The sequence below is a fragment of the Cetorhinus maximus genome, chromosome 30 (genome assembly GCF_964194155.1).
Source record: "Cetorhinus maximus chromosome 30, sCetMax3.hap1.1, whole genome shotgun sequence".
NCBI classification, from domain to species: Eukaryota; Metazoa; Chordata; class Chondrichthyes; order Lamniformes; family Cetorhinidae; genus Cetorhinus; species Cetorhinus maximus.
The window spans coordinates 22,715,276-22,736,523 of NC_135908.1; the positions used below are offsets into that span (position 1 = coordinate 22,715,276).

General features: G+C 52.9%; 1 protein-coding gene across 4 annotated transcripts in view; it reads right to left on the bottom strand.

Annotated features, from left to right (window-relative positions):
- Positions 1-7,564, bottom strand: part of LOC144670140 (annexin A2-like) — a 31,906-nt gene extending 24,342 nt beyond the window's left edge. Inside the window, exons 1-2 of one of the 4 annotated variants that reach the window (XM_078532605.1) lie at positions 7,098-7,564; positions 3,354-3,422 (exon numbers count right to left, since the gene is read on the bottom strand). In XM_078532605.1, the coding sequence (XP_078388731.1) occupies positions 3,354-3,404 (51 nt within the window). In that variant the 5' untranslated portion in view covers positions 3,405-3,422; positions 7,098-7,564. Of the gene's footprint in view, positions 1-3,353; positions 3,423-3,532; positions 3,557-3,778; positions 3,804-7,056 lie in introns of those variants that run through there. The other 3 variants (XM_078532606.1, XM_078532607.1, XM_078532608.1) reach the window with 3 other exon arrangements.
- Between the last annotated feature and the right edge of the window lie 13,684 nt (positions 7,565-21,248).

A 21,248-nucleotide genomic window follows, 5' to 3' on the forward strand; every position in this document is an offset into this window, starting at 1 on the left:
AATTGGCAACCCTATTCCTGAATATAATTAGAACGAGGCGAAGAGATTCTACTTGAAGAAACTTCAGCCGAGACAAAATTAAAGCCAGAAGTCAGGGCTTTGCACGTGTTCTCCTTGTGAGATATGCTGTTAGTTCTTGTGCACGTCAGTGTATGTTTCATGTGGGAAGAGACGGAAAAGTGATTGGAAAGAGTAACCTGGGAAAAACAAGGACTGTAACTGAATCCTCATCGCTTGTTCTGGCTAACACAAGTCAGCGGTTAGCAGCTTGCTTCAAAGCCATTGTAATTTATATCGATGTGTCTTTATCAAATTCCTGAGGGAGTCTTAGTCTGATTTCTCCTTCTTCTGTGAACAGCCAACTGATCCCCATTCTTTGTTCCCCCTGTAAAAGTACAGCTCAAATCGGGGGGTTCAGAGTGCGCAGGATGTGACAAACTCCTCACTCAGCCTCCTCTATATTATCGTCAACTTGTCCTGGATAACTTAGTCACCGTATAACTTTCCTTACAGCGCAAGTTCAGTCACATTCCTCCCCCTGCACCCGTTGTTGTGTCTGGCCCCTCTCTCCACTGTTCCCAGATTTAGACTCAAGAGACCGACAAATCTACAGGCTCAGAGACTCTTTTAATATTGTCACACCCAATCCCACCAAGACTCATCTCAAACCCGAACTCTGAAAGCTCAGCAGAGACAATGAGCCCAGACCCAACTGAGCTTGCAAACTTCACATCTTCCTAAGTCCCTGTTTCTGCCATGGAGTGAGATTCCCAGATTCCGGGAGGCCTCTCCTTGTCTGATCCATCCTGTCTGGCAGCCTGCTGGATGGTCTGGGCTTTATGAAGGTAGAAAAAGGAGGGCCAGAGCACAGGAAGAAAGAGAGTAGAGAGGAACCGGCAATGAGGAGAGGTTTACAGGAGGAGAGGAAGACATGAGGTAGAAACAAGTGCAGAGATAGAGAGAACAGAGATAGTGAGGAAGTGGGCAAGATTCAGAGTGGGACAGTGAAAACTGCTGGACAAACAGAGAGAAGGCATTGCACTGAGAATTTGAAAAATAGGAAAGAACAGGAAACAGTCACAAGATTCGTTTTGAGCTTTGAGCAACACCCTCTGGCCAGAATCTCTGCTTCACTTTAACTGCAAAAATTCAAGTTTTTTTTCTGTCCAAATGCCAAAACTAATAAAAGGAAAGGGCTTGTCACTGGAAATAAGGACTGCCAGAAAACGTCGGAATGTGTGCGCTAGGCCAGGCGCTTTGCTTCCCACTCTCAGTGTTGGGCAACAGGACAGTTTGCTGACAGAAAAATAACCGCACAAACATCGGGGAAAGAGAGCAAACTGTACGAACGATCCTGAGCTCAACTTTCCAGACCCTCGGCAGACTGGGAGTGCTGGGCAGGAGCGACAATTGCAATGTTCTGTTTTGCGAGCTGCAAATTCAGACTCTGGGAATTCCCTCGTCACCACAATCGCCGGTTAGGTGCGACTGGGTGACGAAATAACACCAAAGTCAACACTTTGTCAAACTCAGTGACACAATGGCACCTGACCTTGGCACGGGGTTGATGGGTGAGCGAGACTTGGATTTTCCGGCACCCGCCAGTGGGGGGGCATTGTCACGGGCGGGGTGGGAAAATGTGGAGCGTGGCCAAAGACTTCTGGCCGCTCTCCAAATTTTCCCAGGCTACCCGCGGCGAGGCCTGCAGCAGTTGGCGAGGCCAGGCAATCCCGCCCTCAATGCGCATTAAGACATCATTGGTGGCTAGGGAACAGAGCTTGTGGCAGGGACTGAAGACAATGGCTTCAGTCTTCCCAATGCTTAATCGGAGGAAATTTCTGCTCATCCAGTGCTGGATGTCTAACAAGCAGTCTGATAATTTAGAAACCGTGGAGGAGTCGGGAGAGATGGTGTGAGAGAGAACTGAGTGTTGTCAATGGACATATGAAAATGAACACTGTGTGTTTGGATGATGTCACTGGGGGGCAGCGTGTAAATGCGAAAATGGAGGGGGCCAAGGATAGATCCTTGGGTGACATTAGAGCTAACAGTGCAGGAGCAGGAAGAGGAACCATTGCTGGTGATGCTCTGGCTACAATTAGATCGATAAGAATAGACCCAGGTGAGAGCGGTCCCACCCAGCTGGACAACAGTGGAGAGGCATTGGAGGAGGATGGTGTGGACAACTGTGTCAGAGGCTGCAGACAGATCGAGAAAGACAAGGAGGGAAATTTTACCTTTGAAACAGTCACATGGGATGTCATTTGTGACTTTGATGAGAGCCATTTTGGTACAGTGGCAAGGGCAGAAATCCGATTGGAGGGATTCAAACATAGATTTGTGAGGCAGCACACGTCAATGTCTGGAAAGGGAGTTTGGGGGTAGTTTAGAGGGGTCAAGGGTTAGTTTTTGGAGAAGAAGGGCAATGGCAGCTGTTCTTTCAAATAATGATCAGGTGATTGTTCCCTCTCCCAAGAGGGTAGAGACTGGGACACATACTCCAGAGGAATGTTATACTGGGAAATGCAGCTCTCCACACAGTGTGACTGGAGCTGGGAGAGATCCTGGTTCTGTGATCTGTATCCGAGATGGGGACAGGAGGCACTAGCCAGTCAGGTTGATGGATTATCCAGCTGTGGGAAAGAGTATCCATGTTCAAGTGGCTCAGTAAAATGGGGTTGTGGTGAAGAGTATTAGGTGATTATGAGAGAATCTGGTGTAAATGGAATGTGGCATTTGAGAAGGTCTGAGCCCCCCTGACTGCGTCTGGGGTTAGGCCCTGTGAACGACCGGTGTGAAACTATTTGGATGAGGGAAGTGTCTGGTCAAGCGTCACCAGCTTCACACTTTATACCAAGAGGGAAGAGGTGATAGGAATGTTCCAGAGGCAAATCAGGATTGTGCTTCGAAAGGGAGAAAATCATCTGATTAATCAGCGTAGAGGGAGCAAATCGAGGGAGCTGGAATCTGCAGTTTTCTGGGTGAGTGAGTGAGTGTTTCAGAAATTGTTAAGAAAATGCTTTTTTGACCATAAATAACAAAAGTGTTTGTCACAGTCAGAAAGTGTGTCAGAGTATGGGGTATCAGAAATAGAGTATCAGCAGAATACAATCCTCTAGAGCAATACATGTGAATAGATGACTCATATCAATGATATCATAATAGATGATATATCATCTCAAAGCCCTGCCCCCAGCACATGGCCCCACCTCCCAGCCCCAAGCCCCACCTCCATTCCAAAGCCCCACCCACAGGCCAAGAATCACCGCCCCCCCCCACCCCCTCCCCCACCCCACAATCCACCACCACGCCAGTCGCACTCAATCAGTTTTGGGATTAGATCAGATACTCACGTCATCACTGCCCAGGCACACTTGAGATAATATGTCGTGAATTTCTGCCATTTCTGCTCACAGGACAAACTAGGACAAAGAAAAGAATCAAAGATCAGAACAGTTTTCAACATGTGGCATCCACACAATAAGGTGGATTTAACCCCATTCTGGGCAGGGGACAGAAGCTTTGTCTGTACCTCGGTCAGTCTGCATTAATGAATCACTGGACTCACTTCCCTTTCCAGTGCTGGGAGGCTGGACGACAGAGAGATAACTCATTGCCAAACTCCTGCCTCTATCTGGAAAGAGTGAATCAGACTTGCACACAGTGAGTTTTCCATTTCAACATGAAAAGCTACACTGGCGAGCTGGTTGGTCTCTTACACCCCGATACCGCACAGTGTGTGATCCATTTAAACTGCAACGAGACTCTGGCTGTTTACCAGACATTTGCTCTCTGCTCGCTACTGAAGCAATGGTGTTGACAAAAATTTTCAGTGTAGTAACTTTTAGAATCTGCAGTTCAAGTAAAACCCCTTCCCAGTTAAACGATGAAAGCCACATTGTCCCCACAAGTGAATCAAACTTCCTTGGAAGTCTGATATCGATGTATGAACAAGGTGAGAGACAGATTAAAACTTGTACAGGCTCCTGCATTCTGCAAACACTCCCTATTACACAGACAGAATGGAATGTCTATGTGGGCACAGTTTCTCTAAGACCATAGCAACGCTTTAAAATGAAAACTTCGACTGTTGCTGGCAAGGACTACTGGCAGAACACACAAAGCTCAGAATCTGAACAAAGCAGCAGACAGCTGGAGAAGTTAAAACTGCACACTTGAGTCAATAAAAATCAAATCAAATATCACAACACTTTAGTCTTTGGTTTAAAGAAAGCACCAAGAATCGATAAATGGAGTGGAGACGAGACACTTCAATGGGAAATTGAAAACAAGAGCAAATGCAGTAACTGTGCTGGCAATTAGCTTTGTAAGACTAGGAGCTTTGCACAAACAAAAATAAGCCGTCTTTCACTTATAACAGTTTAGCAATCTAATTCACACTTTGCATTCTCTTCAAAATGCTGCAGACCTTTCTGACCCTGTGTTTGTACTTTCTGTAATATCAGCGTTAAACTTTCACCTCTTCATAACCTAGTCCCCATTTTCAAAAAGCTAATATTTCAATGGTCAAATGTCAGGACCACTAACAGCTGAAACAGCAACTTGTTGCGAGACAACATTCTCCTTTTCTTGGTCACCTTTGAATATTTGTCAAGCGCAAACCATTTCCAAGCCCAAACTTGAAATATTTTAAATGATGGAGGGTTAGGGCAGGGCAGATAGAAGCAGATAGTTTCCAGTGATTCCGTGTAGAACAAGGAGACCACTGAGGCACAAGATTGAATGAAACAGATTTAGGATAGTGAGTGAGAGCAGAACTGTACACAGAGGGTTGAGAGGCCATGGTCGGCACTGTTGGATCTGATGATTGAAGCAGAGACCAAGTAAGTTATTGAGACCAAGGAAAGAGCAATAAAGGATTAAATAAAGAAAGACTTGCATTTATATAGTGACTTCAGAATGTTCCAATGTGCGTTAGATATGGGAGCAGGAAGATAAAAGCAGGTTAACACAAGGCGACAGACCCTACCACCCCAGGACTTCACTGATGGGAAGGTGGAGGGGAGATCCTCAGCACAAACCCACTCAAAACCCGACCCTCCAGACTGTGGGCACACCCAACCAACCTCCCCCCAGTGCCAGCACACTGCAGCCCAGGAGACAATGGAACAATAATTATGGCCTGAAGTTGTTAAAGTCAATGCGTCGGCTCGAAATCTGTAAGATACCCAGGGGAATCGACAAGGAGAATTGACAAGGGGAATCGACAAGGAGAATTGACAAGGGGAATTGACAAGGAGAATTGACAAGGGGAATCGACGAGGGAAGTTGATAAGGGGAATCAACGAGGGGAATCAACGAAGTCTGTTCTTCGAGCCCATGTTAAACTTCACTGGCCCAGTGTAGGGGGTGCAGTCAGGGGGAGAGACACCCATAGTAACAGGGAGATTCGAATCATCCCACTCTTCAATATGTTTGTACCTTACTCCCGTTAGAATCTGCTAAGATCAGACTGGCATTTATTAGCATTTCTGTTGTTTTAAAGCACTGTTTAAAAGTGGAGAATATTATTCATTGATAACCCTGCTCCCTTTTCATCAAACTATCCATTCGGATTATTGGGTTTCAGCCCTAGTCTAAATCCAAAACCAGCTCACAATTTATTCTGTAACGTTGCCCGTTCCCTTCCCCCCAACCCCACCCTCAACCAATCTGCTTCTGAAACTGTCAGCCATGACTTTGTCACCTCCAGCCTTGACAGTTCCAACACTTTCCTGAACTGGCGGGCAGACTTCAGTTCATCCAAACCTGCCCAACCCCCAATCCTGTCTCAGAGCAAGTCCCATTCAGCAAGTCCCATTCTGCCCAAACCCCAATCCTGTCTCAGGGCAAGTCCCATTCAGCAATCCAAACCTGCCCAAACCCCAATCCTGTCTCAGAGCAAGTCCCATTCAGCAATCCAAACCTGCCCAAACCCCAATCCTGTCTCAGAGCAAGTCCCATTCAGCAAGTCCCATTCTGCCCAAACCCCAATCCTGTCTCAGAGCAAGTCCCATTCAGCAATCCAAACCTGCCCAAAGCCCAATCCTGTCTCAGAGCAAGTCCCATTCAGCAATCCAAACCTGCCCAAACCCCAATCCTGTCTCAGAGCAAGTCCCATTCAGCAATCCAAACCTGCCCAAACCCCAATCCTGTCTCAGAGCAAGTCCCATTCAGCAGGCACCTCCACTCTCTGCTGACCCACATTTGCTTCTCATTCCCCCAAGACCTCAAATTAAAATTCTCATCTTCGGTGACCTCCTCCAGTAACCTCGGTAACCTCCTGACAAGTCACCCCTCCCTGGAACACTACACTCCTCAAACCACCTTGGGCTTCTCTCACATTCCCCCCACTACCACTTTGTCAAACTGCGCCTCTGGGAAATGAATTCGGGCATTTTTCTATACTGACAGTGCCACAGAAATACAAGTTGTGCATTCCTTGACTCCTCCAAAAGACTAAAGTTGTCCCTGAGGCGATGGTAAGTTTGTTAATAGGTCACTAAATAGTCCCAGTTCATCCATGTCCCTTACACCAACCGAAGGAAAAAAATCAAGTCCCAGGAATACATGGAGCACACACACAGCCCCTTACTCAGACAAGAAGCTCTTGATTCAGTGAGCTTTGGGGGCATCTTACAACCACTAACACACAAGCCTTTTGACTTAAGCGCCGCTCAGTGCAGTTTATCATGCTAATCATTGGCACTAGTCCAGGGCTGGTCCAGAGGGTGCGGCATTCACTACATTAATTCAGTCACATATTTTAGATTTCGCAATCACAGAACAAACCTCAATCAGTTACTTTGCAGCAAGTTCTTCAATCTGATCAGAAAACGCAACTTAAAAGTTTTGGGGGTAGGACAAATACCCCCAAAAAAGACCAACGATTCTGCCCCTGTGAATTTGAAGGCTGGCATTTATGAATATGAAGCAGCTTATGTGATTAAAATAGGTTAAGATTCCCTTTCTCCCCCATTTATAATATTAACACACTCTGACAATTGACTAGACAAATGCAGTTTTCATAATGTTGCTTAATTTACTGTAACTCACCCTGGGTCCCATTAGAACAAGGGCAAGTATTACAGACTTACCTGTCTGCTCAGCTACTGACTGAATAGGGACTAACTTCACTCCAGCTCCAGGGTGTGGTTTTTAAATACCAGCTGACTGTGGCCACATCAACACTCAAGTGTTTCCCCACCCCTCAGTAAGCCCAGCCTTATCCACAGAGCATCAAATCTGTTCATTTCCTATTGAAACAATGATTCATAAACAATCGAGTGTTTAAGCCTCAAACTAACACAATCCCACCAGTAAACGCCGCTTCGAAGATCGGACAAATACCCCCAGAAAAGACAAACGATTCTGCCCACTGTGAATTTGAAGGCTGGCATTTGTGAATGTGAAGCAGCTTGTGTGATTAAAGTAGGTTAAGATTCCCTTTCTCCCCCATTTTTAACATTTGATGCTGATTCCCCCACCATTTCTAAACGTTTGACATTTTCTACCAGAGCAGAGCTGCCCCGCGTGTTCCGAACTCCAGACACCCCACAAGTCTGTGTGAACGCCATAGAACATTGCTCATCATTGTGACCTCAGGCAGAGGGAGGGAGTGACTGAGGGTTCGGTCTTCACTGCCGCAGTCAATCTGCAAACAGAGCTCCCGTCTTCAGATCCGGACAAGTTCAAACTACATCTTGTTTTGACATATAAGAACTTTACCTACTTTCCTGAGACAATCAGGTGAACAAAGTTGATTAAATATCCTTAGCTAATAGAGAATTGTAAAAGTCCCAGTTCAGTTCGAACCTACAAACTTGTTTTAGCTGAGATTGGGAGGTTTAATGTGGGGCCCTCTTAAGGGGATAAATTAGTGTTTAAAGAAATATCATACAGATATTTAAATACTGTACATGGGCAGTGATGTATCCCCAAATTCCCTTTAATGTGAAAATCGCAACACTCCCATCTAATCACTCCTTCAGATGCCTTTTTATGATCAGGTTTTCTTAAAGTTTATTTTTCCCCGATGCAGTGGGTGAAACACTAGACCGCTCCCTACATCATAAACTGCTAATCACAGCCACTGCCAATTCACAGGGAAACACTGCCAGTGAACTGGGGGACGGGGAACACTGCCTGTTACTGGGGGAGGGGGAAACGCTGCCTGTTACTGGGGGAGGGGGAAACACTGCCAGTGAACTGGGGGACGGGGGACACTGCCTGTTACTGGGGTAGGGGGAGACACTGCCTGTTACTGGGGGAGGGGGGACACTGCCTGTTACTGGGGGAGGGGGAGACACTGCCGGTTACTGGGGGAGGGGGGACACTGCCTGTTACTGGGGGAGGGGGGACACTGCCTGTTATTGGGGGAGGGGGAGACACTGCCTGTTGCTGGGGGAGGGGGAAACACTGCCTGTTGCTGGGGGACGGGGAACACTGCCTGGTACTGGGGGACGGGGAACACTGCCTGTTACTGGGGGAGGGGGAGACACTGCCTGTTACTGGGGGAGGGGGAACACTGCCTGTTACTGGGGGACAGGAAACACTGCCTGTTACTGGGGGGCGGGGAAACACTGCCTGTTACTGGGGGAGGGGGAAACACTGCCTGTTACTGGGGGAGGGGGAACACTGCCTGTTTCTGGGGGAGGGGGAGACACTGCCTGTTACTGGGGGGGGGAAACATTGCCTGTTACTGGGGGAGGGGGAAACACTGGCGGTTACTGGGGGAGGGGGAAACACTGCCTGTTATTGGGGGAGGGGGAAACACTGCCTGTTATTGGGGGAGGGGAAACACTGCCTGTTACTGGGGGAGGGGAAACACTGCCTGTTACTGGGGGAGGGGGGACACTGCCTGTTACTGGGGGATGGGGAACACTGCCTGTTACTGGGGGAGGGAGAGACACTGCCTGTTACTTGGGGAGGGGAAACATTGAATGTTACTGGGGGACGGGGAACACTGCCTGTTACTGGGGGAGGGGGAAACACTGGCGGTTACTGGGGGAGGGGGAAACACTGCCTGTTATTGGGGGAGGGGGAAACACTGCCTGTTATTGGGGGAGGGGAAACACTGCCTGTTACTGGGGGATGGGGGAACACTGCCTGTTATTGGGGGACAGGAAACACTGCCTGTTACTGGGGTAGGGGGAAACACTGCCTGTTACTGGGGGAGGGGGAACACTGCCTGTTACTGGGGGATGGGGAACACTGCCTGTTATTGAGGGAGAGACACTGCCTGTTACTTGGGGAGGGGAAACACTGCCTGTTACTGGGGGGCGGGGAACAGTGCCTGTTACTGGAGGAGGGGGAAACACTGCCTGTTACTGGGGGACGGGGAACACTGCCTGTTACTGGGGGACAGGAAACACTGCCTGTTACTGGGGGAGGGGGAAACACTGCCTGTTTCTGGGGGAGGGGGAACACTGCCTGTTACTGGGGGAGGGGGAGACACTGCCTGTTACTGGGGGAGGGGAAACACTGCCTGTTACTGGGGGAGGGGGGAACACCGGCGGTTACTGGCGGAGGGGGAAACACTGCCTGTTATTGGGGGAGGGGGAAACACTGCCTGTTATTGGGGGAGGGGAAACACTGCCTGTTACTGGGGGAGGGGGAACACTGCCTCTTATTGGGGGACAGGAAACACTGCCTGTTACTGGGGGAGGGGGAAACACTGCCTGTTACTGGTGGAGGGGGAACACTGCCTGTTACTGGGGGATGGGGAACACTACCTGTTACTGGGGGAGGGAGAGACAGTGCCTGTTACTTGGGGAGGGGAAACACTGCCTGTTACCGGGGGACGGGGAACACTGCCTGTTGCTGGGGGACGGGGAACACTGCCTGTTACTGGGGGAGGGGGAAACACTGGCAGTTACTGGGGGAGGGGGAAACACTGCCTGTTATTGGGGGAGGGGGAAACACTGCCTGTTATTGGGGGAGGAGAAACACTGCCTGTTACTGGGGGAGGGGGAACACTGCCTGTTATTGGGGGACGGGGAACACTGCCTGTTACTGGGGGACAGGGAACACTGCCTGTTAGTGGGGGAGGGGGAGACACTGTCTGTTACTGGGGGAGGGGAAACACTGCCTGTTACTGGGGGAGGGGGAAACACTGCCGGTTACTGGGGGAGGGGGAAACTGCCTGTTACTGGGGGAGGGGGAACACTGCCTGTTACTGGGGGAGGAGGAAACACTGCCTGTTATTGAGGGAGGGGAAACACTGCCTGTTACTGGGGGAGGGGGGAACACTGCCTGTTACTGGGGGACAGGAAACACTGCCTGTTATTGGGGGACAGGAAACACTGCCTGTTACTGGGGGAGGGGGAACACTGCCTGTTACTGGGGGACAGGAAACACTGCCTGTTACTGGGGGACAGGAAACACTGCCTGTTACTGGGGGAGGGGGGAAACACTGCCTGTTACTGGGGGAAGGGGGGAACACTGCCTGTTACTGGGGGACGGGAAACACTGCCTGTTACTGGGGGAGGGGGAAACACTGCCTGTTACTGGGGGACAGGAAATACTGCCTGTTACTGGGGGAGGGGGGAAACACTGCCTGTTACTGGGGGAGGGGGTAAACACTGCCTGTTACTGGGGGACAGGAAACACTGCCTGTTACTGGGGGAGGGGGGGAAACACTGCCTGTTACTGGGGGAGGGGGTAAACACTGCCTGTTATTGGGGGACAGGAAACACTGCCTGTTACTGGGAGAGGGGGAAACACTGCCTGTTACTGGGGGATGGGGAACACTGCCTGTTATTGGGGGAGGGAGAGACACTGCCTGTTACTTGGGGAGGGGAAACACTGCCTGTTACTGGGGGACGGGGAACACTGCCCGTTACTGGGGGACGGGGAACACTGCCTGTTACTGGGGGAGGGGGAGACACTGCCTGTTACTGGGGGAGGGGAAACACTGCCTGTTACTGGGGGAGGGGGAACACTGCCTGTTACTGGGGGAGGGAGGGACACTGCCTGTTACTTGGGGAGGGGAAACATTGCCTGTTACTGGGGGAGGGGGAAACACTGGCGGTTACTGGGGGAGGGGGAAACACTGGCGGTTACTGGGGGAGGGGGAAACACTGCCTGTTATTGGGGGAGGGGGAAACACTGCCTGTTATTGGGGGAGGGGAAACACTGCCTGTTACTGGGGGATGGGGGAACACTGCCTGTTATTGGGGGACAGGAAATACTGCCTGTTACTGGGGGAGGTGGAAACACTGCCTGTTACTGGGGGATGGGGAACACTGCCTGTTATTGAGGGAGAGACACTGCCTGTTACTTAGGGAGGGGAAACACTGCCTGTTACTGGGGGACGGGAAACACTGCCTGTTACTGGGGGACGGGCAACACTGCCTGTTACTGGGGGAGGGGGAGACACTGCCTGTTACTGGGGGAGGGGAAACACTGCCTGTTACAGGGGGAGGGGGAAACACTGCCGGTTACTGGGGGAGGGGGAGACACTGCCTGTTACTGGGGGAGGGGAAACACTGTCTGTTACTGGGGGAGGGGGAACACTGCCTGTTACTGGGGGAGGAGGAAACACTGCCTGTTATTGAGGGAGGGGAAACGCTGCCTGTTACTGGGGGAGGGGGGAACACTGCCTGTTACTGGGGGACAGGAAACACTGCCTGTTATTGGGGGACAGGAAACACTGCCTTTCACTGGAGGAGGGGGAACACTGCCTGTTACTGGGGGACAGGAAACACTGCCTGTTACTGGGGGAGAGGGGGAACACTGCCTGTTACTGGGGGAGGGGGGAAACACTGCCTGTTACTGGGGGGCGGGAAACACTGCCTGTTACTGGGGGAGGGGGAAACACTGCCTGTTACTGGGGGACAGGAAACACTGCCTGTTACTGGGGGAGGAGAAACACTGCCTGTTACTGGAGGAGGGGGAAAACACTGCCTGTTACTGGGGGACAGGAAACACTGCCTGTTACTGGGGGAGAGGGGGAACACTGCCTGTTACTGGGGGAGGGGGGAAGCACTGCCTGTTGCTGGGGGAGGGGGGAAACACTGCCTGTTACTGGGGGAGGGGAAACGCTGTCAGTTACTGGGAGAGGGGGAAACACTGCCGGCTACTAGGGGACGGCGAACACTGCCTGTTACTGGGGGAGGGGAAACACTGCCTGTTACTGGGCGAGGGGGAAAATACTGCCTGTTACTGTGGGAGGGGGAGACACTGCCTGTTACTGGGCAAGGGAGAGACACTGTCAGTTACTGGGAGAGGGTGAAACACTGCCTGTTACTGGGGGAGGGGGGGAAACACTGTCAGTTACTGGGAGATGGGGAAACACTGCCTGTTACTGGGGGAGGGGGAAACACTGCCTGTTACTGGGCGAGGGGGAGACACTGCCTGTTACTGGGGGAGGGGGAACACTGCCTGTTACTAGGGGACGGGGAACACTGCCTGTTACTGAGGGAGGGGGAACACTGCCTGTTACTGGGGGACAGGAAACACTGCCTGTTACTGGGGGACAGGAAACACTGCCTGTTACTGGGGGAGGGGTTCAACATTGCCTGTTACTGGGGGAGGGGAAACACTGTCAGTTACTGGGAGAGGGGGAAACACTGCCTGTTACTGGGGGAGGAGAAACACTGCCTGTTACTGGGGGAGGGAGAAAACACTGCCTGTTACTGGGGGACAGGAAACACTGCCTGTTACTGGGGGAGAGGGGGAACACTGCCTGTTACTGGGGGAGGGGGGAAGCACTGCCTGTTACTGGGGGAGGGGGGAAACACTGCCTGTTACTGGGGGAGGGGAAACGCTGTCAGTTACTGGGAGAGGGGGAAACACTGCCGGCTACTAGGGGACGGCGAACACTGCCTGTTACTGGGGGAGGGGAAACACTGCCTGTTACTGGGCGAGGGGGAAAACACTGCCTGTTACTGTGGGAGGGGGAGACACTGCCTGTTACTGGGCAAGGGGGAGACACTGTCAGTTACTGGGAGAGGGTGAAACACTGCCTGTTACTGGGGGAGGGGGGGAAACACTGTCAGTTACTGGGAGATGGGGAAACACTGCCTGTTACTGGGGGAGGGGGAAACACTGCCTGTTACTGGGCGAGGGGGAGACACTGCCTGTTACTGGGGGAGGGGGAACACTGCCTGTTACTAGGGGATGGGGAACACTGCCTGTTACTGAGGGAGGGGGAACACTGCCTGTTACTGGGGGACAGGAAACACTGCCTGTTACTGGGGGACAGGAAACACTGCCTGTTACTGGGGGAGGGGGAAACACTGCCTGTTACTGGGGGAGGGGGTGAACACTGCCTGTTACTGGGGGACGGGAAACACTGCCTGTTACTGGGGGAGGGGGAAACACTGCCTGTTACTGGGGGACAGGAAACACTGCCTGTTACTGGGGGAGGGGGGAAACACTGCCTGTTACTGGGGGAGGGGGTAAACACTGCCTGTTACTGGGGGACAGGAAACACTGCCTGTTACTGGGGGAGAGGGGAACACTGCCTGTTACTGGGGGAGGGGGGAAACACTGCCTGTTACTGGGGCAGGGGGGAAACACTGCCTGTTACTGGAGGAGGGGAAACACTGTCAGTTACTGGGAGAGGGGGAAACACTGCCGGCTACTAGGGGATGGGGAACACTGCCTGTTACTGGGGGAGGGGAAACACTGCCTGTTACTGGGGGAGGGGGAAAACACTGCCTGTTACTGGGGGATGGGGAACACTGCCTGTTACTGGGGGAGGGAGAGACACTGCCTGTTACTTGGGGAGGGGAAACATTGAATGTTACTGGGGGACGGGGAACACTGCCTGTTACTGGGGGAGGGGGAAACACTGGCGGTTACTGGGGGAGGGGGAAACACTGCCTGTTATTGGGGGAGGGGGAAACACTGCCTGTTATTGGGGGAGGGGCAACACTGCCTGTTACTGGGGGATGGGGGAACACTGCCTGTTATTGGGGGACAGGAAACACTGCCTGTTACTGGGGTAGGGTGAAACACTGCCTGTTACTGGGGGAGGGGGAACACTGCCTGTTACTGGGGGATGGGGAACACTGCCTGTTATTGAGGGAGAGACACTGCCTGTTACTTGGGGAGGGGAAACACTGCCTGTTACTGGGGGGCAGGGAACAGTGCCTGTTACTGGAGGAGGGGGAAACACTGCCTGTCACTGGGGGACGGGGAACACTGCCTGTTACTGGGGGAGGGGGAAACACTGCCTGTTTCTGGGGGAGGGGGAACACTGCCTGTTACTGGGGGGGGGGAGACACTGCCTGTTACTGGGGGAGGGGAAACACTGCCTGTTACTGGGGGAGGGGGGAACACTGCCTGTTATTGGGGGAGGGGAAACACTGCCTGTTATTGGGGGAGGGGAAACACTGCCTGTTACTGGGGGAGGGGGAACACTGCCTCTTATTGGGGGACAGGAAACACTGCCTGTTACTGGGGGAGGGGGAAACACTGCCTGTTACTGGGGGATGGGGAACACTGCCTGTTACTGGGGGATGGGAGAGACAGTGCCTGTTACTTGGGGAGGGGAAACACTGCCTGTTACCGGGGGACGGGGAACACTGCCTGTTGCTGGGGGACGGGGAACACTGCCTGTTACTGGGGGAGGGGGAAACACTGGCAGTTACTGGGGGAGGGGGAAACACTGCCTGTTATTGGGGGAGGGGGAAACACTGCCTGTTATTGGGGGAGGAGAAACACTGCCTGTTACTGGGGGAGGGGGAGCACTGCCTGTTATTGGGGGAGGGGGAACACTGCCTGTTACTGGGGGACAGGGAACACTGCCTGTTACTGGGGGAGGGGGAGACACTGTCTGTTACTGGGGGAGGGGAAACACTGCCTGTTACTGGGGGAGGGGGAAACACTGCCGGTTACTGGGGGAGGGGGAAACTGCCTGTTACTGGGGGAGGGGGAACACTGCCTGTTACTGGGGGAGGAGGAAACACTGCCTGTTATTGAGGGAGGGGAAACACTGCCTGTTACTGGGGGAGGGGGGAACACTGCCTGTTACTGGGGGACAGGAAACACTGCCTGTTATTGGGGGACAGGAAACACTGCCTGTTACTGGGGGAGGGGGAACACTGCCTGTTACTGGGGGACAGGAAACACTGCCTGTTACTGGGGGACAGGAAACACTGCCTGTTACTGGGGGAGGGGGGAAACACTGCCTGTTACTGGGGGAAGGGGGGAACACTGCCTGTTACTGGGGGACGGGAAACACTGCCTGTTACTGGGGGAGGGGGAAACACTGCCTGTTACTGGGGGAGGGGGTAAACACTGCCTGTTACTGGGGGACAGGAAACACTGCCTGTTACTGGGGGAGGGGGGGAAACACTGCCTGTTACTGGGGGGCAGGGAACAGTGCCTGTTACTGGAGGAGGGGGAAACACTGCCTGTCACTGGGGGACGGGGAACACTGCCTGTTACTGGGGGAGGGGGAAACACTGCCTGTTTCTGGGGGAGGGGGAACACTGCCTGTTACCGGGGGACGGGGAACACTGCCTGTTGCTGGGGGACGGGGAACACTGCCTGTTACTGGGGGAGGGGGAAACACTGGCGGTTACTGGGGGAGGGGGAAACACTGCCTGTTATTGGGGGAGGGGGAAACACTGCCTGTTATTGGGGGAGGAGAAACACTGCCTGTTACTGGGGGAGGGGGAACACTGCCTGTTATTGGGGGAGGGGGAACACTGCCTGTTACTGGGGGACAGGGAACACTGCCTGTTAGTGGGGGAGGGGGAGACACTGTCTGTTACTGGGGGAGGGGAAACACTGCCTGTTACTGGGGGAGGGGGAAACACTGCCGGTTACTGGGGGAGGGGGAAACTGCCTGTTACTGGGGGAGGGGGAACACTGCCTGTTACTGGGGGAGGAGGAAACACTGCCTGTTATTGAGGGAGGGGAAACACTGCCTGTTACTGGGGGAGGGGGGAACACTGCCTGTTACTGGGGGACAGGAAACACTGCCTGTTATTGGGGGACAGGAAACACTGCCTGTTACTGGGGGAGGGGGAACACTGCCTGTTACTGGGGGACAGGAAACACTGCCTGTTACTGGGGGACAGGAAACACTGCCTGTTACTGGGGGAGGGGGGAAACACTGCCTGTTACTGGGGGAAGGGGGGAACACTGCCTGTTACTGGGGGACGGGAAACACTGCCTGTTACTGGGGGAGGGGGAAACACTGCCTGTTACTGGGGGAGGGGGTAAACACTGCCTGTTACTGGGGGACAGGAAACACTGCCTGTTACTGGGGGAGGGGGGGAAACACTGCCTGTTACTGGGGGAGGGGGTAAACACTGCCTGTTATTGGGGGACAGGAAACACTGCCTGTTACTGGGGGAGGGGGAAACACTGCCTGTTACTGGGGGATGGGGAACACTGCCTGTTATTGGGGGAGGGAGAGACACTGCCTGTTACTTGGGGAGGGGAAACACTGCCTGTTACTGGGGGACGGGGAACACTGCCCGTTACTGGGGGACGGGGAACACTGCCTGTTACTGGGGGAGGGGGAGACACTGCCTGTTACTGGGGGAGGGGAAACACTGCCTGTTACTGGGGGAGGGGGAACACTGCCTGTTACTGGGGGATGGGGAACACTGCCTGTTACTGGGGGAGGGAGAGACACTGCCTGTTACTTGGGGAGGGGAACATTGCCTGTTACTGGGGGAGGGGGAAACACTGGCGGTTACTGGGGGAGGGGGAAACACTGGCGGTTACTGGGGGAGGGGGAAACACTGCCTGTTACTGGGGGACGGGAAACACTGCCTGTTACTGGGGGACGGGCAACACTGCCTGTTACTGGGGGAGGGGGAGACACTGCCTCTTACTGGGGGAGGGGAAACACTGCCTGTTACTGGGGGAGGGGGAAACACTGCCGGTTACTGGGGGAGGGGGAAACTGTCTGTTACTGGGGGAGGGGGAACACTGCCTGTTACTGGGGGAGGAGGAAACACTGCCTGTTATTGAGGGAGGGGAAACGCTGCCTGTTACTGGGGGAGGGGGGAACACTGCCTGTTACTGGGGGACAGGAAACACTGCCTGTTATTGGGGGACAGGAAACACTGCCTTTCACTGGAGGAGGGGAAACACTGCCTGTTACTGGGGGACAGGAAACACTGCCTGTTACTGGGGGAGGGGGAAACACTGCCTGTTACTGGGGGACAGGAAACACTGCCTGTTACTGGGGGAGGGGGGAAACACTGCCTGTTACTGGGGGAGGGGGGAAACATTGCCTGTTACTGGGGGAGGGGAAACACTGTCAGTTACTGGGAGAGGGGGAAACACTGCCTGTTACTGGGGGAGGAGAAACACTGCCTGTTACTGGGGGAGGGGGAAAACACTGCCTGTTACTGGGGGACAGGAAACACTGCCTGTTACTGGGGGAGAGGGGGAACACTGCCTGTTACTGGGGGAGGGGGGAAGCACTGCCTGTTACTGGGGGAGGGGGGAAACACTGCCTGTTACTGGGGGACGGGAAACACTGCCTGTTACTGGGGGAGGGGGAAACACTGCCTGTTACTGGGGGACAGGAAACACTGCCTGTTACTGGGGGAGGGGGGAAACACTGCCTGTTACTGGGGGAGGGGGTAAACACTGCCTGTTACTGGGGGACAGGAAACACTGCCTGTTACTGGGGGAGAGGGGAACACTGCCTGTTACTGGGGGAGGGGGGAAACACTGCCTGTTACTGGGGGAGGGGGGAAACACTGCCTGTTACTGGAGGAGGGGAAACACTGTCAGTTACTGGGAGAGGGGGAAACACTGCCGGCTACTAGGGGACGGGGAACACTGCCTGTTACTGGGCGAGGGGGAAAACACTGCCTGTTACTGTGGGAGGGGGAGACACTGCCTGTTACTGGGCACGGGGGAGACACTGTCAGTTACTGGGAGAGGGTGAAACACTGCCTGTTACTGGGGGAGGGGGGGAAACACTGTCAGTTACTGGGAGATGGGTAAACACTGCCTGTTACTGGGGGAGGGGGAAACACTGCCTGTTACTGGGCGAGGGGGAGACACTGCCTGTTACTGGGGGAGGGGGAACACTGCCTGTTACTAGGGGACGGGGAACACTGCCTGTTACTGAGGGAGGGGGAACACTGCCTGTTACTGGGGGACAGGAAACACTGCCTGTTACTGGGGGACAGGAAACACTGCCTGTTACTGGGGGAGGGGGAAATACTGCCTGTTACTGGGGGAGGGGGTGAACACTGCCTGTTACTGGGGGACGGGAAACACTGCCTGTTACTGGGGGAGGGGGAAACACTGCCTGTTACTGGGGGACAGGAAACACTGCCTGTTACTGGGGGAGGGGGGAAACACTGCCTGTTACTGGGGGAGGGGGTAAACACTGCCTGTTACTAGGGGACAGGAAACACTGCCTGTTACTGGGGGAGAGGGGAACACTGCCTGTTACTGGGGGAGGGGGGAAACACTGCCTGTTACTGGGGGAGGGGGGAAACACTGCCTGTTACTGGAGGAGGGGAAACACTGTCAGTTACTGGGAGAGGGGGAAACACTGCCGGCTACTAGGGGATGGGGAACACTGCCTGTTACTGGGGGAGGGGGGAAACACTGTCAGTTACTGGGAGAGGGGGAAACACTGCCTGTTACTGGGGGAGGGGGAAAACACTGCCTGTTACTGGGGGAGGGGGAAAACACTGCCTGTTACTGTGGGAGGGGGAGACACTGCCTGTTACTGGGCGAGGGGGAGACACTGTCAGTTACTGGGGGAGGGTGAAACACTGCCTGTTACTGGGGGAGGGGGGAAACACCGTCAGTTACTGGGAGATGGGGAAACATTGCCTGTTACTAGGGGACGGGGAACACTGCCTGTTACTGGGGGAGGGGGAAACACTGCCTGTTACTGGGGGAGGGGGAAACACTGCCTGTTACTGGGCGAGGGGGAGACACTGTCTGTTGCTGGGGGAGGGGGAAACACTGCCTGTTACTGGGCGAGGGGGAGACACTGTCTGTTGCTGGGGGAGGGGGAAACACTGCCTGTTACTGGGGGAGGGGGGAAACACTGTCAGTTACTGGGAGAGGGGGAAACACTGCCTGTTACTAGGGGACGGGGAACACTGCCTGTTACTGGGCGAGGGGGAGACACTGCCTGTTACTGGGTGAGGGGGAGACACTGCCTGTTACTGGGGGAGGGGGAAACACTGCCTGTTACTGGGGGAGGGGGAAACACTGCCTGTTACTGGGCGAGGGGGAGACACTGCCTTTTACTGGGGGAGGGGGAGACACTGCCTGTTACTGTGGGAGGGGGAGACACTGCCTGTTACTGGGGGAGGGGGAACAGTGATGGGGCTAAATTGAATGTTTACTGAAAGCCGGCAGAGAGATGGTGATGCTTAACGATGTTAATTCCAATCCAGGCGCATGCTGACCTCACATCCTCTGCTCATTTTGCTGATTTCAGTGTCCAGTCAATGCTGACTGCATTGCTGATTGACTGTGATTTAAAACTAGCCCACACCTCTTATCGGGGAGGTGCACTGGATCAGATGCTCGCAGTCATGCAGCAAGCGATTATAACCTGTGATAAAAGTCTTCAGATGCTGCATTGGACACCGTGCAGGAGGTTGAAAGGAGGAGGGGGCTGACTCCCCACAGGGGACCTGGAGGTCTGCTGGATGCACACTCAGGAGGTAATGGGGTCAGATAGCTGTGGAGCTCAGTGCAGGACGCATGCCCCTAATGACCTGGATGCAGTGGCGCAAGAAGTTCGATGACCTCACATGAGTGGTCAAGGTCAGTGACTGCATCTTCAAATGCACACGGAGAAGGGACCTGCGTGAGAAGGACAGCAGTGGGAACTCAATATTCAAGGGTATTTGACATTCTGGAAAAATAGGCACAAATAGGCAAAGGAAGTGGGGTAGCTTTGTTAATGCAGTGGTGAGTCGTGATATAAGTCCAATAGATTGTGATGTGGAATCCATTTGGGTGGAAATAGAGAATAGCAAGGGGAATGAGTCACGGGTGGGAGTCATCTATAGGCCCCTGAAGAGTTGCCTCACTGTAGGACAAAGTATAAATTGGGAAATAGCGGAGGCATGTAAGAAGTGGGGTACAATTGTCATGAGTGATTTTAATCTACATATTGACTGGACAAATCAAATTGGCAGGGGTAACATGGAAGATGAATTTGTAGAGTGCATCAGGGATTGTTTCTTAGAGCAATATGTTGCAGAACTTACCTGGGAACAGGCTACTTTTAGATCTAGTAATGTGTAATGAGGTGGGATTAGTAAGGGATATCATAGTTAAGGATCGTCTAGGGGGTAGCGATCACAACATGGTAGAATTTCAAATTCAGTTTGAGGGTGAGCAACTTGGGTCTCAAACCAGTGTCCTCAACTTAAATAAGGGCAATTACAGAGGTACGAAGAAAGAGTTGTCTAAAGCGGGCTGGGAAAATAGACTAAGGGGAAGGTCAGTGGATGAGCAGTGGCAGAAATTTAAGCAGATATTTCATAACGCTCAGCAAAAATTTATCCTGGTCAAAAAGAAGGACTTGATGAGAAGGATGAGCCACCCATGATTAATAAAGGTGGTCAAGGAGAGTATCCAATCAATAATTAATGCATACAAAGCATCAAAACTAGTGGTAGGCCAGAGGATTGGGGATTTTTTTAGGAACCAGCAGTGGATGACTAAAAAGCTAATAAAGGGGGAGAAAATTGATTATGAAAGTAAATTGGCAAGAAATATAAAAACAAACAGCAAGAGCTTCTATGGGTATATAAAAATAAAGAGAGTGGCTAAAGTGAGCGTGGGACCCTTGGAGGATACGACTGGAGAATTGATAAGGGGAATGGGAGATAATTTAAACCAATATTTTGCATCGGTCTTCACGGTGCAGGACACTATAAACAACCCAAAAATACCAGATAGGCAGGAACTAATGAGAGGAGAGATCTTGTAACAGTTTCTATCACGAAGGACAAAGTATTTGACAAACTAATGGGGCTAAAGGCAGACAAGTCTCCAGGACCTGATGGCCTGCCTCCAAGGCCTGCATTCCATTTTAAAGGAAGAGGCTGCAGAAATAGTGGAGGCATTGGTCGAAATATTCCAGGACTCACTGGATTCCGGGAGGGTCCCAGCAGATTGGAAAACTGCTAATGTGATGGCCCTGTTCAAGAAGGGAGGGAGACAAAATGCAAGAAACTATAGACTACTCAGCCTAACATCTGTCGTTGGGAAAATTCTAGAGTCCATTATTAAGGAAGAAAAGCTTAACCCAATCAAACAGACTCATGGTTTTG